Below are 18718 nucleotides of genomic sequence, written 5' to 3'. Positions count from 1 at the left end.
TTTCCTTTTTGGAAAAAAAAAATCAGAGCATATACAATGTAAGTACCCCACAAAGTGAATAATTAAAATAACTAATGTATGACAAATTGAGTTTTAAAAGGTGAAGTAAATCATGAATTCTTACCATGACCTAGCATGTTAACAAAAGTTGAAAAATTTTGAAGACTCTAATTCATCCCGAGAACTTTCTTTATAGGCATTGGATTTTTCAAAAGATAAAAAGAGAATTTTACTTATATATTAGTCTTTCCAATTATTCACTTAACAGACAATCATGTTCCTATAATAACCATAAAGTTGGATATGTTTGCATTTTAATTTTGAGTAATGACATTCCATTTCCTCTATAATCTGTTATCGGAGCATGAATCACTCCTTTGTTGGAAGCTCTCCACAGAATTTCTTGGGAGAGAAATTGAACTGAAAATGAATTTCCTATTTGAGAGAATTCTTAGAATTTAAATAATCTATTGGTTGAACTGAAACCACAAAATTAGCATTTTACTAATCACTTGGTTTAAATAGCTGTGGAGCAAAGACATCTGCCATCACCTTGATCATCAACCCAGGTTGCTTCTTCTTCCCAGGCTTGAGCTCAAGGTATTGTGTTTACATATCACAAACTTACTATGATTTCACACTGTCTAATCTTTCTTTCTTTCATTTTCATTAAGATGCATTTGTAACTTTTCTATGTGTTTGCAAATATTGATACCTTCTTATGATTTAATGGTAGTTTAGAATGCATTTGCAAATTTTGACAACATTGATCTCAGAGATTTTGGTGAAAACTTACTATAGCTTTATAAAGATCAAATAATTTTTTTAAGACTTGGTAACTAAAATCTTATATATTGAAAAAGAAGGTACATAATTTCAAGACACTTTTGATGACGCAGTTTGAATTATTTTGTCCAATTCCGTGGAAAGTTGCTATGCAAAATAATTTCTGATCTTTTTAATTACTATAACGTTTCTGGTAGAATGTTTCACGACCATTTTTATTTCATGTCACGTGACTAATAAAACTAATTATATAAAGAATACATCAATGTTAGACACATAAATGACTACTTTTGTAAAGATGTTTAAATTTGGCTGTTTGGAAGGATACAAATGGGTAAAGATAGTAAACTCATTTTGGGCTTATAAATATGCCTTCTTTACTAATGTGTTTAGATTCAACAGTTTGTTTTTAGATTCAACTGAAGCAGTATATATAAAAATGTCAGTATTAGTTTGTTGACTAAGGCATAACATGTATAACATGATTTTTAAAAATAATTTCCCCAGAAACCATTTTTCTACTACATACAAATGTCAGTAGTTACAGATTCTTGCAGTTTGATAGAACTCTGGAAATCAAACATAACAAGACATCTGAATCTTATGAATCTGTCCAATCATCTTCATACAGTCATGTCATGGATAGATCAGTGTAGTCAAACATGAAGTGAAAGCTAGATTTTTTTAAATAACTGATGGAGATTAATAACTTCTACAAATGCACTGATATCATTTTTCACAAAGATTCCAAAAGAACAGAATGCTCTAAAATAGACTTAAAGGAGAGATTTTCAAAAAAATTCAGATAAAATAAGTTAGTTTATTACTCATTTAGCAAATCTGATGATCTAAGAGGAAAAGTTTGGGTTTTTTAAAAATTGTATGTAAATATTGATAATCCTTTATTCCTCAGACAAAACCATATACCATACCCAAAAATCAAATTTTTTCTTTTAAAATGTTAGTGGATGAAAATATTGGTCAGAAATTGATATTTCTTAAAATAAGCACTGAGCAAGATAACTAGAATCATAAACTAAATTTATGTTAAATAGCAAAATTAAAGATAATTAAAATACCACTCCTCAAATGGACCTATTTTGTCATAAGTTTTCCTTTTTTGGAAAATCAAGGATTTCTTTTTCATGAAACAAATTTTATTATAAGACCTAACTCATTTTTATTTTGTTCTCTTACCTAGGCCTTGACCACCATGAAGCTCCTCATCCTTACCTGCCTTGTGGCTATTGCTCTTGCCAGACCTGTGAGTACAGTAGAGAATTTAGAAAGTTGCAGATTCTTGTCAGAAAGGATCTTATATCTTATCAAACATGAAATATGGAGAATAATAATCTTAAAGCATGGGATGATCTCTAATTAGTAAAGTCTTGGTATTAAAACTATGGTAATATTTCACAAGTCTTAAGTCCAAATCCAATGTCTGACTTGAAATATAAGCACTACTCAATAAAAAAAATTAATAAAAAGTAAAAAAAAAATAGTTATTGTACAACATAATAAATAGCATCAAAGAATGTAATTAGGCTCTTTCCCTTGGTCCATTATAGAATTAGCGTATTTGTAGACATATAATAGGTGCTGTATTTCCTTATCAAATATAACATAAAGTCACATATTCCAGTGTATTTTACTTTTGGAAATGAAGGCAACCTTCATTTGAGATAGCTGTGGCAACAAATATTTGCCCAAGGTATAGAAAACAAGGCTGATTCTTCTGATTCAGAAATCAAGTTACTGTGGTCGCTGTAGACCATGAAACTAGATAATGTAAATTATTTTTCTTCTCAAAAATAAAAAGAAATGCTATTCTGTTAGTTACGTGAAGCAAATGTTATTCTGTTTTCTTGTGATGTGTAGCTAATGAAGGACGGAGGAATAAACAAGGATGACCTGGAGGGAAACTCATCAAGTAATGATTTGAGATATTTGGACATCACAACCATCAAATAAATATGGAAGCAAAAGTTTCTGAAGTGCTGGCACATTATTCTATTGATGAGACTCTTATTCTCTAAATCCTTATAAGGATAATGAGTAATCACCAGTAACTCAACTTCTTAACCAAGAGAATTTTGTTTATGCTACACTCTAAGCACCAACAGAAAGAAATCTCTTTGAGTTACAAAAAAAGATCCAAGTCCCAGGAATGTGTCGTGGGAGTAGTTCTTATCTTGTCCTTACAAATGAAATGAATGCAAGTTCCTCAGAAAACAGATTCTACATCTCCATTCCCAAGAAAACATCAGAAATGTTTATGCTATCATTTAATCAAACTTAGCCTTGTCTCCAGAGTCAAGGTTCAGATTGAGAAAATCTTTTGTATAATTAAATTGATGATAAAAATAAAATCCAGACAAACAACATTTAATTAGGAAAGCATACATTTTGCTCCACAAATTTGTAATGCTTTAAAATCACCTTTAGAACGATCATGTAATAGTAGTTTAGAAAACTAAATAACTTATTTATCATTCTGGATTAATTTAAACTAAGAATTTTTTTTTAGTCTTTTTACATACTTTTCCCAATTTTCTGTCGTATTCCAAAGAGAGAACATAATTAACCTATTTTGTTTTGATTAAATAGTTATAGTTACTTTTTTCCCCCATTTTGCTACCAGGGAAACGTGGTTTCAGATAAATTTAGCTATTAAAATAAAAGCCTTGCTTAAGTAGTAATGTTTAAATTCATAGTACATATTTATTGTGAAATTATTATTATTGTATTTTGATTACTTTTTCTTTTGTTTTGTTTACAATTCACTATTGTTTTTCACAGAAACATCCTCATAGACAGCTAGAACTCGTTCGAGTGAGTATTCTATTCTGTATTCCAAGAACTCCCTCTAATTATATAATGTAAGTGATGATGTCTTGATAACACACAGACTCTACACCTGTTCTCTTCTCTATAAAACAGTTTCACATTCACTGTGATATAATAAACTCAGTTCAAGTGCTGAGAAATTTTTATTTGTTTTCACAAACTTTCTTAGAGAGGTGGGCACATGAACTTACATAAATATTTATGGTTAATAAAAATCTTAATATTCAAGAGAAATAATTAAACAGAATATGTTAACATGATCTATTTTAATGTATTCCTGCTTCTTTCTCTTCTACTTGAACTCCAACATGTGATTTATAATTTGGTCTCATTTACACACTGGATCTTCAATTAGATACCTGTACCTCACGTTTTTGCAAGAGTCATTACACCTCCACTCTGCCCACTAATTGAACTAATAATACCTTTTAATTTATTTTTTTATTCTTTGCAGAATGAACCAGACAGCAGAGAGGTAAGGCTCTTTCTCTACCCCCGGCTCCCAACTTTTTCTGTTAGCTATGATGAATGATGAATGTCTTCCTGCTCCACTTTTCATTTGCCTTCAAATGTATCCAAGTACTCAGCTACTTGGATTACTCTCTCAAATCTCTGTTTTGACTAAATCCTTATTCAATTCTTCCTTCGACATTTTGTTAAGCACAGACTTACTAAGTCTCTAAGCCTAGTAAAAAGAAACAACCAAATAGGGTGTCTCCTTTAGTTTTAAAAATTAGATTATAAAATTAAAACTAATAATCTTTTCTTCTACCTAAGAAATATGCTGGCTTACCTAATTAAAATTGAGAACTTGTGTTCAAATGGACAAACATGCTCCTTTTTTTGGTATGTTTTTCATTTTTTTTTAATCATTCACACTTTAATTCTATAGGAGCTTCTCAAAGAAAGACAGGCTCTCAGGTTCGCTCTCGTAAGTATTATCCATTTATTTTTCTTAAAAGACAAACACATTTTTCTGGGAAATGTATTTTAATTTTAGTTAATAAATGTTTTTTTTTCACTTAGCTTGACCAAATATTTCCTTCAAGTCACCCAGGCACCCACAAAGAATATTAAAGCCAGATGTTCAAATATTAAAAAGCTACATTAAATTTTAATTTGTGCTTATGCATTTGCCTCTTTGTAAAACACTTATGCTTTCCTTTGCATAACCTAGGTAGAATATACAATTTCCATACGTATTATGGATGGAACATTCTGTCTCTAAACAATACTTCTTTATGTATTGTATTTTCTATAATTTAGTGACTTAATTGTCAAATAAAACACAAATAGAAATTTGACTTCATGACCACTATTTAAAAAGTTGATAGGCAACCCAACTTTGCCTGACTGGTTTTTAACATGACTTTTCTTCTTTCTCTCTTCCTCCATCCCTCCTTCCCTCCCTCCCTTCCTTCCTTCTTTTCTTTTGTAGCTTACACCAAGAGAATTAAGACAGGTAAGGAGATCTCCACAAGATACATCATAAAGTTAACAAACGGATGCAAGTGTTGTGCTGTCCACTTCTTTATTGCCTCTTATGGAAATAGACACTAGGTTTATTGAACCAGACAGGTAAGATCGAGAGAATTCAGAACTATGACTGAAATAAGATAAAAGATAACAATAAAATATAGTGGGACAACTTTTTATTTTTTTTAATTTTTATTTATTTATTTTGAGAGGAGAGAGAGAGAGAGAGGGAAAGCGCACCCATGAGTGCAAGTAGGGGCAAGGGGGAGAGAGAGAGAGGGAGAGAGAAAATCCCAAGCAGACCCCACACTGTCAGCACAGAGCCCGAAGCAGGGCTTGATCTCACCAAATGCAAGATCATGACCTGAGCTGAAATCAAGAGGTGACTCATTTTTTATTATTTTAAGTGCATATTGCCATACAGCTTAAGCAAAGAAAGCTTAGCAAAAATAAACTGATGTTAAAAATGACATATCAAGAAATATTAGTGCATTCATGAGAAACATATTTATTTTTTAATTTGCAGCAGCACAATGCAAGGTACACTTTCTTACAGATGTTCACTCACTTACATCCCTATTCACTAATGTTGTTTCTCTTTTCTTTTCTATCCCTAAGGAACACCTCAGTGAACTGAGCAGGGTAAGGAACACCAATGGTATTTAAATTATTTTAAAAGTTTGTCCTTTCAAAAATATATTTTACATGCTACCCTTTATTGATTTCAGCAAAGAGAACTTCTGAGAGAAACACAGAATGATGAACCCAAGGTACCAAAATTTTTCTTTAAATAGTGTGGCCAAAAAAAAAAATGTATTCTTGCAGTGGGAAAATTATTTAAGTTTAGAAAAAAGAAGTTTTTCTATGGCATTTATAGTTTCTTAGAACTTTTCAGACATTCAAAATGTGACTTCTGCTGAGAATTCTAAAGAATACTGATTTTATTGATGTTACTTTACACCTATGGGGAGATGAAACATTAGTATGAATGAATGGATGGATGAAGGAAGGAAGGAAGGAATGTGTGCTTGCATGGATGTGATTGTGGACTGGCCAATTGTTTGAACTTATCACCAAAGCTGAAGAAATGCTTCATTCAGGGTACTATATATAGCAATATATCTGCTCCAAGGATGTTTTACATAGTCACAGTTGATGATTTGCTTTATTTAAACATGATTTTTAAAATATGAGTTGTCTACTAGATTTTTAATAGATTTGGTATAAAGAGACCACACAGGTGCTCAAAATTTATGAGATAAATATATCTAACTATCCTTCATACCTGAATGATTATCTTTTCTTGGCAGAATAAATCAACTGATGTATGATCTTTTGTTTTAAAGCTGTTAAAGCTAATATAAGGAAAATTGAAGAAGTAAAAACATTCCTTTTACATACCCACACAAAGTAAATAATTCTAAGTCAAAACAAAGACAGATATTTCTAATTCAAGACAAAAAAAGATATATCACGCATTGGCCAGAATTAGCTGGATAATTACACCAGCACTCATATTTTCAGCTTAAATTTTATTGATAATGTCACTATATTGCTATGGAATATAGAGGGAGAAAATCCATTTTGCTTAAGTATGTATGTGTCATTGAGCCAATGGTTTGTGCACTTTTATTTACCACATGATCTTTAATCCGGTGCTGCTCTTTACCTTGAAAAAGCCAAATTAAAAAAAAAGAACGTATACTGGTTAAAGTAAAATGTAGAATTATTTACATTGGTTTGTCACAACATATAAGAATCCAAAATAATTTTTATTAAACTCTGAAATGCAGATTTGGAAGGTAAATCCTTTGGTTAACTCAGGCCAGGGTAGGCAGGCCTTTTTATTTTCCTTATAACTTGGCTATTGCCTCAATTTTCTATTTTCTTTGCTGTCTATTTTTATTCAGCAATTGTTATTTTACATTTGAAACATAAAATTAATTCTTTTTTCTTTTCCTAAGGGACATGTTATGGAAGACCTTGAGGTAAGACATTCTACACTTTTATATCACACGTAGTACACACTATATGCTTTGTTTCATGCAAAACTATCTTCTCAAAGTGAGCAAGATTAAACTTCTCAAGTCCAAGAATGTACAATGTCGTGCCAGATAAAGTTAAAATTGGAAGAGGGAATATGTCATTTGTATGATGATCAGTGAAAACATTGCTTATTTATTAAAATAAAGAGTAAAAAGCAAAATGTGCATGACTGTTAACAAATGGAACATGAGGCTCCAACAAAAGTCTTACCTCTGCCATCTTGGGGTATGAGCTTTCTCAATGTTGAGGGCAGTACTTGGGTAGAAAGAATTAATTGCAGCAATCACCGGGGATCACCGGGGATTGGCTCTGCTACCCAATCTAAAAATGTGGGAAAAACATGTAAGTCCCTAATAATCAACTCTCTGAAGAGATGAATAGTCTTTTGAATATTAGAATCAGTCTTTTAAAATTTGCACTTCAATACAAAAGTTATATCCATATATAAATATAAACATACATGCCTTAAAAGGAAACTACATATTTCAAAGGGTAGATGTTTTAAAAGCTAATATAATTTTAGGTCCATGCTGAAATTGGTTATTGCATTTTTTTTATTTAAAAATTTTTTTTTAACATTTGTTCATATATGAGAGACAGAGAGCACAAGCAGGGTAGGGGCAGAGAGAGAGAGGGAGACACAGAATTGAAGCAGGCTCCAGGCTCCGAGCTGTCAGCACAGAGCCCATCATGGGGCATGAACTCACAAGCTGTGAGATCATGACCTGAGCCGAAGTCAAACACCCAACCGACTGAGCCACCCATGTGCCCCAATTGGTCGTTGTATTTTAGTGTTTCCAGTTTATTCACTTCAAAATAGCCCCAAAGGTGCATGAGAATAAATGCTTAACTCTGGGTAGGTCAGCTCAATGGGGCTTTTTCTTCAAATTTCATATTTATCACACACAAAAAATATCCATATACATTTTGCATTCTACTCAATCATATACCTGTGTTTATTTTACTAAAAAATGTTTTTTTTAAGTTATTGGGTAAGTTATTATCCTCTTCTCTCCATATATTTTAAATAAAATTGACACTTCAGAAAATACATTATATTGGCCCTGAAGCTTTTCATATCACTCATTTCAAATCTGAAACCGGGAGTTAGCAACCCAAGAGGAAAGTGTAGACCTAGTTTCCTTACAACTCTAAAAATACCAGGGTCAATGACACTCGTTTCCTTTCTCTTAGCAAAGGGAAGCTAGCAGCAGTTCATCAAGCGAGGTAAGTGATTTTGATGTTAATTCAATATCCCAATTAGTTAGAAAACATTTATGAAAGCTTGTTGAACCATGAAGGTTACATATTTCATAAGGTCTCATTGTACAAGGTGCCATATATGTAACTCTATTCCAATTTTAAGATGTGAATATCACCCCAACAGATGTAAGAAAACAACTCTTTGTCAGAGACAAAATGACAAGATTGTTGTTGGCAAACAATGGTATCTGGCTATCTGTGGTGCCCAAACATTTTTTCCCTAGTTATTTTGCCCTTTCCAGGTTTCATATTTATTGAAATCTACCCATATTAGAAGAACTCAATCTTGTCATTAAAAATTACAATGGTGGCTATGTTTCTAAATCAATTATGTTAACATGTCATATTCTGTGTAGAAATCAACCCATTCGGGGTTAATTAATTACACATTCTTTGCCCCTTGTTAACCTAAAGAAAGAAAAAATAGCAGGCATAGAAGGTGAGGAGGTCTTTCTCTTAACTTTGGGAGACCTTCATCCAAACTACAAAATAAGACCAACCCAAGTTTCTGTGAATTCACTAAAGGTGAATATTTTATATCCATCTTCAACATTCTGAATAATCTCCCTGCTGAAAGCTGTGAGAAGAAAGGGAATCTTGAATACAGTATATACCTCAAATTATTCACCTTGTCTCAGTTATGCAAAAATTTGTTGTTAAAATCAGTTAACCACAGTTATTTAGTAATAGTGTTTGGTTAATTAGCATTCTTACCTTAAATGTAAATTAATGTCATAAAATTAAAAGTGTGCTTGTTTCTATTTTTTGAAGGAAGTTGTTCCCAATAACACTCAGGTAAGAGTTATTCGTCAAATTTAAAATATAGTAATATTACCCAAGATATGCTACAATATGCATATACATATATGTGTGTGTACACACACACACACACACACACACACACACATATATGTTTGTTATTGTTTTTGTTTTTTAGCAGAAGCACATTTCAAAGGAAGATATACTCTCTCAACGCTATCTGGTAAAATTTCATTATGAGCTTATCAAAGGCAAATGTACCAAGAAATGAGTAAGAATGTTATATTGATAAATTGTTCTCTTTCTCATTATCTGCTAAAATGTAATCCATAGTAAGTAGTCTGATGGATTCTAGATAATGACTGCTTCCTCTCTGAAAATAAAATTAATGAGTTTTTTAATTCCAGGTTGTTAATACATGCTTTAAGTTGAATATTTGTACTATATAGTCTGCTTTGGATCTGAATAGCCTAGTATTTAAATGACAGTCCATAGATTTGGCCAGACTTGAGTTTGCCGCTAAGCTTTGCCTTTTACCAGCATGTGATGTTAGTTTATTTATCTGCTATAAGTCTATAATCTAATTTCTAAAATGACAATGATAATAAATATTAAATGATATAAAAGCAGCTAATATAATCCATAGTTCAAAGTAAATGATCACTAAATGTGGCCAATGTCAGAAGCATCATCATTTTTTCCCCCACTTCATCTAATATTTTGATTTCATTTGACCAAGTTTAACAGCTTTGGTCAGAAAGCAGAAATCATTTTTAATTTTCTTAGTATTCTGACACAAGATATTATATAAGTAAAATTGCCTGAGTACTCATATCTGATTGTATTTTAATTTATTTTAACTTAAAAATAAGTTAAGAGGCACTTGGGTGTCTCAGTCAGTTAAGTAGCTGACTTTTGATATCAGCTCAGGTCACGATTCCAGGTCGTGGGATCTCAAAAATAATAATTAATTAATTAATTAAATTAAAAATAAAAATAAGTTAAGAAAGCAGTTTTCTAATATTTTAAAAAGAAATAATTCAATTAGTCCAAATTATCTGTTGTAGAAATAACACTAAAGTAAGATTAATAGTTCCTCATTCTTTACTTCTAGAAAAAGCATTTTAGGATTCTAGTTTCATTACTTAAGAATGATGGGGTTGGACTGAATGGTATCCAAGCAACTGAGAATGTTTTTTTCTTTTGAATAGGAACAGCTTCATAGACTGAGCAAATACAACCAACTGCAACTGGTAATAGTTTATTTATTATAATACAAAATTGTATTCTGCAGAATTTAAAATACATTAAATTTTATGTTGGGTGCACTTCTAAAGATGTATTCATTTTTTTCTCAGGAAACTATTCTAGCCTTGGTAGTTAACAATAATTGAAAAATTATTCATATGACTGCCTGTATATTTACTATCAAAGCCATTTCTTTCTATTTATGCCTATACTAATGCTGTCTATTTTATCCATAATTACTAACCAAGGAGAAATTTACTTTGAGTAAATTCTACACCAAATCCTCTTATAGTCTCTGATGATACATTATATTTAGGACTTTATCATGTATTTATTTTCCCAAATTCAGTGCTGTATGGAGACTCCAGAGACATTCCTATTCCTGCTCATGAAAGCACAGATATGCCAAATAAACTTTCCATTTAAGGAAACAGTATAAACTCTGTAGGAGGAATCAGGAGTCCTAAACCTTCCAATTGTTTTTGTCAAATCTCTCTAGGAATTGTCAAGTTGAACTTACTGTCCCTGGACCTGTTTCCTTATGTGTGAAATGGAAACATTCTTCCTGGTGTTATTTTGAATATTGGATTATCAATCTCCTACTCAGCGAGCCCTAAATCTGGCTTGTAGCAAGTCCAATTTCCTGCCCTGACCCTTCAGCCTCTATAAAATTTGCTTTGTTCATGAGACTTTTAACAACATTATGAAGGTCTCTTATCAAGATGTACATTCGAACTATAATGCCATAAATTGCTTTTATGCTAAAGCATATCAATAGATCAAAAATATACCCATCAGCACAACCTTCTTAACACTATTTAGTTTTGATCCTTTTGATTTTTATAAAATCATTTGCTTGGGAGGAAAAAAAAACCAAAAACCTTTACTTTTAGTTGCAACAAATCAACTTAATTAAGACTTTAGGGAAAAGGCCCTGTCGTAATTTAGTAAAATTATATTTTTCGTTTTCTTCTGTTATCGGTGTAGGAAGAGGATAGCCAATAATGAATTTAATTTGGGCCCAATTGTTACTCTTATTTGGTGTCTAAGTTGCTTATGTTTAAAATAAAGTCCAAATAAATTTAAATATATCACTAACCACCCCCCCCCGGAATTCACCATTACTGATCTGAGAAATTACAGGAATAATGTTTTATTATTTTAGGTATATGACTAAGCTGTTACCTCCACAAATATTATTACTATATTGGTCTTGCTCATAATGTTCATTGTATTTCATAATGTTCATTGTGTCCTCAGTGGCTAGCATAGTTATCCCTGAATGAGTGAAAGTACCTAATAAATGTTTGTTACTCATAAATTAATAAAGTCAATATACTAAAACAAAATATTTTCTCTTTCCTAGGAAGCTCTCCGTGACCAGGTAAGATTATTTATTAAATCTAGAATATTTTAATTTTTTTTTAAGTTTATTTATTTTGAGAGAGACAATACACTTGCTTGTTTGCATGTGCAAGCTGGGAAGGGGCAAAGAGAGAGGGAAGAGAGACTCTCAAGCAGGCTTTGAGCTCTGTGCTGAGCCCTACACAGGGCTCAATCTCATGACTGTGAGATCATGACTTGAGCCAAAATCGAGTTGGATGCTTAACTGACTGAGCCACCCATGCACCTTTGAATATTATTTTTCTAAAGTTACAAATTAAAAAGTGTTTTTATACTTTGTCATAATTCTGGCATATAATGCAGTTTATCCTAAATTTCATGAATGATGATATATTCTTGGTACATTGAAAAATGAACGTGTTGTACCAGAAGATGTCTAAGTAATTTAGAATGTACTATATTTCCTTTTATACAGCAACAACTGCGCAGAGTGACTGAAAACAACCACATCCAATTGGTAATATTTTGATTAATAAATTACAGAGTAATGATATACTGTGAAGTTTAAATATTTGTGCTTTTAAATAGCTTCACACTTTGAAGGGGTTGTTTTCTTCTTCAGAAGTTATTTCTCACTCCCAACTTCTGGGACAATTTATATTAATTGACAGGGGAGATTAGCACTACTTGTCACTAGTCTTTGGAAAAGGAGCTGCTTTCTGCTTTTTGTCTCAGCTGATGTGGGCATTGTATTTATAATCATAAGCACTATGAAGTGTTAATCTCCATGGTTACATTAATTTCTCTTTTAACATATTTCTTAATTTTATATGTTTATGCCCATAGTCCGATTCTAAAATTCAATTTATATTTAGGAATCTCAAACTCTCAAACTAGTTGACACACTTTTCTTTTGAATAAACCATCTGGAGAGATACTGAATGTCTCTGTAAAAATACTCTCTGATCCTGTTTTCTCATCTGTGAAATGAAGTTGTTAGTAATACATAGCAAATACCAACCTTTCCCCTGCCCTAAATTCCATTGTTCCACAGTTTTCCTAGGGATTCTGATTTCATTTTTAAGGCAATAACCAGATACTATGAACTATGTGCTGCCATAACAATTCTGATTCTGGTGAACAATAAGGTCAGTTCCATATCAGTCACGAAGCCCCCCAGTCACTACTTGCCATTTAGCGATTCTTAATAAAGATGGTTGAGGATGTTCCATATGTCTTAGAAGAAATTACCTCTAGGAAATACAATGGACAAAATTAGTGTCAGTTCCCAAATCTCTTACATGAAAAGTATTTCAAATAGGTTGTTTCTTCCACCTTTGAAGTTTTATTCAGAATCTGTAATTCATATTCTCTTTTTCTTTCAAAGATCTCACCGAGTAATTATCTCTTGTGTTGCTAACAGCCATGTCTGAAATGATTGGAATGATTCATTTTCAGAGATTCAAAACAGCAATTGTTCATACATTGTTGCTTCTCAATGGTCTTTCCTTCTAGCCTTTCCAACAATTCTACCAACTTGATGCTTATCCCTATGCTGTGTGGTATTACCCTCCACAAGTCATGCAGTATATTGCTTACACACCATTCTATGACGTCACTAAACTTACGGCCCCTGAGAACACTGAAAACGTTGGTGTTGTGCCAGAGTGGTAGGTAAGTTCATTTACCTAAATATTGATGTTCTACCAAAGGAAATAAAAGAAATTCACTTACAGAACCTACCATAGAAACAGGTTTAGAATATTCATGGCAAATCAGTGTTCAGTGACTTATGTGAGAGTTTTCTGAAATGGAAAATTGACAATACTTTCTGGTATCTATGGCTAACAGTCCAACAGTCAGGAACATTTGGAGCAGCGTTATCTATTCTATAAGTGAAACTCATTCTTTTTTTTTTTTTCCCACCCACCCCCGAAACTCATTCTTGATAAGGGTAGAAAAAAACTTTTCTCCAAATTAAAACTATAAAGGGTTCTGATATAGAACTCAGTTTTTTTCTTTTTGCACTTTTACTAATCTTCAAATGCCTTCCTTTGGGTTATACCCATGATACACATAACAACAGAGCACAGATTTTGGTATCCAATAGTTCTAAATTCAAATTCTGACTTTTGATTACTTGAAATAAGTATAACAATGCTTATTTTAATAACTCTGAATGTGATTAAATATAATCATCTTTGCAAAGTATAGTGCTGGGAAAATAGACACAGCAAATAAGTAGTGGTCATTTTGGGGGCGGGGCTAAGAAAATTTTATTGCTGACAACCTTGATCACATAATTTTAACAATTTTTTCTTCCAGAAAAAATAAAAATTCTCAGAAACTCCACAATTATGGTACTTGGTAAGTTTGCAAATTACCTGTCTAACCATTAATCCTATTTTCATTTGAACACAAGGTAAAAAGATATGATTGTAGGCTGTAAGGTTTTTTTTTTCCGCTGAAGTCTAGTTCCTTCAGAACACATTAGCACTTACAGAATTAAATTGGCTTAGTAATGTGCAAATTTTTGTTTCCTGCTCATACTATATTTAAACAGCAACTTAAAAAGTTACCTAACTTTAACTAATATAATTTATAATATTGTGAATCCTATACAAGTATAGGAGTTTGTATGTTACTAACATTCTATGAAGATGTGACATTGAGACTCAGGTGAACCCAACAGTTGTATCCTATTCCTTGTGCTCACTACAGAAGAAATCCTTAGCAAGTCACCTAGTGAAACCAAATGATTGCTTGTCAATAGGCAAACAGACTGAAAAGTCAACAGATTTGTTTTAATTACCTTCTCCCACTTGATTGGAGCTTTTAAATGTGTGTGTGTATGTGTGTGTGTGCACTTCCCTTCACAATGGTGGCAACTTTCTTTCCAAAAGATCAAACTAAAGAAAATGATAAAACTCTGACCCACATGAAAACTTTTTATTCCAGTTGCCTTGCCATATCTTTTATATTACTTCAAAAGAAAATACTATCTAGTAATAAATTATTTTCAAAACTTAAAAATCAGGAAAAATGGATATATATGTCAGCCACAGGAAAGCACAAATAACATTGTAAGCTTTATCTTAAAATGGAAAAAATGGAAATTAAAATGTGCATACCATAATAGTGTGTCTTCAACTCAAAATATGTAGTATGGCTAACCACATATTTCCTTTTCTCTTTACAGATGTGACTGAAAATTCCATTCTCTAAATTTCGCCTCTATCGTGTAGAACCATCCTAGCCAAAGGATTCGACTGTTATTTTAGAATAGGACAATCCCAAATTGAAGGCAGTCTTTTCTTCTTGAGTTCTCTACTGTGCATTAGATAGAATATCATCATTTTCATTAAGCTAAGTTTTCCTAACAGTTTATTGTCTAAATTTCAGTTACATCATGCTGGTGTGAAGGCCACTGAATCAGAGGGTATTGAAGTCTTTACTAAGTTTCTGTGATGGAAATTTTGTTTAAAAAGTCTTTGAATTGCTTCTTCTGTAAGTGCCATCATTTCATGTAATTGTGTGCAGTGACTGAGATTTTTCTTTTTCTTTTCAATAAATTATACTTTTAAGGCACAGTCCATACTTTCTGTCATTATTCCATTCAGCAACATTTACATAATCCTTTTCAGAGTGTGTATATAATATTTTGTTTTCACTAAATTTTTCTATGATACTTTCAATCACATTTTAATGAAAAAGGTTAAAATGTCACTTCTGATTTTGGCAAATTATAAACGAGGTTCAAAATCTTTCACTTGAAGTCAGTTGTTTATAGAATATTTCCCATGAAGAGTGGCTGCAGAGAGGAACAGCAGTGTGGCATTTATTTGTGTGTCAACTGGGTACTTGAACAACCTGGTGATGCAATTAATTTATGCCACCAGGACCTGTTTGTACTCAACCCACTTGATTATAGCTGAGTTTATATGTAGGTAGATTAGACCATTTAAGAGGTCACCTTAGTACACACGGTCACCTAGTAGCCATGGTGGCCTGTTCAATATCCTTCAGAGCCCAATGAGGAGTTATTTCTTGAAATGACAATTGTTACTTGCTCTGATATCCTAAAAGCCCCAGGTGAGATTTACTTTTCAGGGTATATTCCAGGTTTGCAGCCAACCCAACACGTCATGACCCTTTTAGAACTATTGTATTTATGAGATCCTAACATACAAGAGATAAGGCCTCTTGTGGCATGCCCTAAGCCATCAACTGTTCGGCATCCTACCAATAATATATATATTTTATATGCATAACACCCAAAGATGAATTTTTTGCCTTGAAAATGAAAAGAAAACCAGTTAGCATCGATTCTTCTGACTTCTCTCTGTGTTAAGAAGTACATGATAAAAACACTTTGTTTTTATCTGGAGGTTTGCCAACCTACTCCAACTACTGAACCTGCAAGAAATTAGTGGAGAGTACAGGCCCTTGTGTTTTCATAAAATGTGTCTCCCAGCTTCTTTCGTCATGTTATTTCCCAAGGCTTCAAGGATACTTGATATTTCTCATGTCATGAATCCTATAGAAATAAAGTCATCAATTTAATGAATGCCCAGTGAGCCATGGAATAAGACAATCTTGTTTCCTGCAAGCTAAACTGTAGTACAAAACTAGAGTAGACTTGTCCTTAAAATTGTCCTATGAGATAGAAGCCTCTGTTCTATAAGATTAAAGCAAACTGTTGCTGGTATTGTTTTCTTCTTTGGTTTTAAAGGCAAAATGAAGGGGAAAAATGTGAATATCAAGGATTTATGTGACACCATATTTAAAGTACCACCTATAAGGAAGGTGGAGAGGATGGGAAAATGGGTGAAAGGGAGTGGGATATATAGGCTTCCAGTTATGGAATGAATAAATCAAAGGGTGCAACACAGAGAATATAATAACTGGTACTGTAATAGTGTTGTATGTTGACAGGAGGTAGCTATACTTGCGGTGAGCATAGCATAACATATAAAGTTGCCCAATCACTATGTTGTACACCTGAATAAAATACACTATGTTGTGTACTTCAATAAAAAATAATAATAATTTAAAAATGAATTGTCACCATCTTGTTAAATTTGCTATAATATATTGTTACTTTCCAAGAAGCTATTGAAAAGGCCAAATGGGAAATCAAATAATGAAACAATCCACTATCCTAACATCTTTTAGTTTTTTTTTTTTAGTTCATCTATTTATTTTGAGAGAGAGGGAGAGAGAGAGAGAGAGAGAGCAAGTGGGGCAGGGTTAGAGAGAGAGGGAGAGAGAGAATCCCAAACAGGCTCTGTACCATCAGCACAGAGCCAGATGCAGGACTCCATCTCACAAACCATTAGATCATGACATGAGCCAAAATCAAGTCAGACGCTTAGCCAACTGAGCCACCCAGGTGCCCCATCCACATTTTTTACTCTTTAATAGTTGCTGCAATTTCCCCAGAGATGCAAAATCATTATTTTATTATAGAAGAAGTTAGAATGGTTTCTATTCAGTACTTTTTTTACCTTATTACTCTATACATCAGGGAGGTAATATAGGGATTAAACCAGTTTCTAAGTATATCTATTCTAAATATACACTCTGAGCAGAGGACTTACCATTAATGGTTTGGACTAGGTTTGAAGGGAGACAAACTGTGTGGGCAACATCAAGTATTACTTGACTCAAATAAATTTCAATATGAATCACAGATCATCAGGAGATTCTCCATTGTAAGCAATGAGTGGTAAGACACAGAATGGATCTCAGAGTCTGGAAGAAGATCCACTAGTTCCCTTTTTTTATGTAAGTGCCCAAAACTCGTAGATCAAAGACAAGGACTAGGATTGGAAATATGATATTATAGTAAAGTCCCTACAGAACTTTGACTTTTCTTACTTCAAGTGTTACAGATCCATGTTAATTCTTATTCAGAAATTGGGGTGGATCATCACTTTCTGTTGGTAGCTTATCCAAAAATCTGTTTACCAGACATATTCTGTTCACCAAAATATTTTTATATTTATATATCAAAAATAACCCTGATGAAATTGCTATTAAGTTTTTCCTAGGGATATATTGATTAGCTTCACACAGCCATCACTCTGGTTTGACCATTTTTCATACAATAATTATCACCACCACCACTTCCTGACTAAATCTCTAAAAATGTTAATTATCTCCTTGCTTCAGGAATTTACCTACTATCACTTTGTTTTGTGACTGGGCTCCTTTCATCTACCTTAAGGTCAGAAATCCAATTTTAATTACTGTGAGCCTCCTAATAGAATGCTCGGTCCACTATAGTTAGGGAAAAAAAGACTTATAAAAGTCCATTCTTTCATTATTATTTTAAATTTATTTTAGAAAGAGAGAGCACACACAAGCGGAGGAGAGGGGAAGAGGGCAGAGAGATAGGGAGAGAGAATCTTAAGTGGGCTCCACTCTCAGTGCTGAGCCCAATGTGGGACTTGATCCCACAACTGTGAGATCACGACCTGAGCCAAAATCAAAAGTCAGACACTCAACTAACTGAGCCACCCAGGCACCCCATAACAGTCCATTCTTTAAGAAAAAGGTTAAAAAACAGTCATCTATGCATTGTCTGTAGAAATGGGTAAGTGGTAGGTCCTTAGAATTAAGCATATCTATCTACAGATATTTTTTTAATGTTTCCCTTCGTAATATGGTTACCAAACCTTCTAGAACACTGCAGATAACACAAATAAGTGGGAAAAAAGGTTAGGGGGAAAATGATGCTAATTGTGAACTAAGTATATGTCTTCTTTTGCCACTCCTTCAAATCCATTGTGTGATATATGTCACACAGGCATATATCAAGTGTGACCAGATATTGAGACTCATAAGAGAAACTAGAGATACAAATTTTGTGTAAAATTTTCTGATTTTTAATATGGCCTAGTTTTTTTCTTTTTCTTTTTGGAGAGAGAGAGAGAGAGCACAAGTT

At 32.8% G+C, this 18718-nt stretch overlaps 1 protein-coding gene and 1 long non-coding RNA gene across 2 annotated transcripts; both read left to right on the top strand.

Annotated features, from left to right (window-relative positions):
* The first annotated feature begins 4087 nt into the window (after positions 1–4087).
* LOC122468283 lies at positions 4088–5880 on the top strand. Its single transcript, XR_006293197.1, has 5 exons — positions 4088–4108; positions 4526–4564; positions 5072–5095; positions 5728–5751; positions 5838–5880. It is a non-coding gene; the product is annotated as an uncharacterized LOC122468283 (long non-coding RNA).
* Positions 5881–7082: 1202 nt separating this feature from the next.
* Positions 7083–15359, top strand: CSN1S1 (casein alpha s1). The gene is made up of 10 exons (XM_043556562.1): positions 7083–7097; positions 8350–8382; positions 9190–9213; positions 9356–9400; positions 10389–10430; positions 11792–11809; positions 12245–12286; positions 13285–13443; positions 14095–14136; positions 14969–15359. Exons 1-8 carry the CDS (start codon positions 7083–7085, stop codon positions 13441–13443), a joined length of 378 nt encoding a protein of 125 aa, XP_043412497.1. The 3' UTR covers positions 14095–14136; positions 14969–15359.
* The last annotated feature ends 3359 nt before the right edge of the window (positions 15360–18718 follow it).

Source organism: Prionailurus bengalensis, chromosome B1 (genome assembly GCF_016509475.1).
Source record: "Prionailurus bengalensis isolate Pbe53 chromosome B1, Fcat_Pben_1.1_paternal_pri, whole genome shotgun sequence".
NCBI classification, from domain to species: domain Eukaryota; kingdom Metazoa; phylum Chordata; class Mammalia; order Carnivora; family Felidae; genus Prionailurus; species Prionailurus bengalensis.
This window is presented reverse-complemented; position numbering and strand designations above follow the sequence as displayed.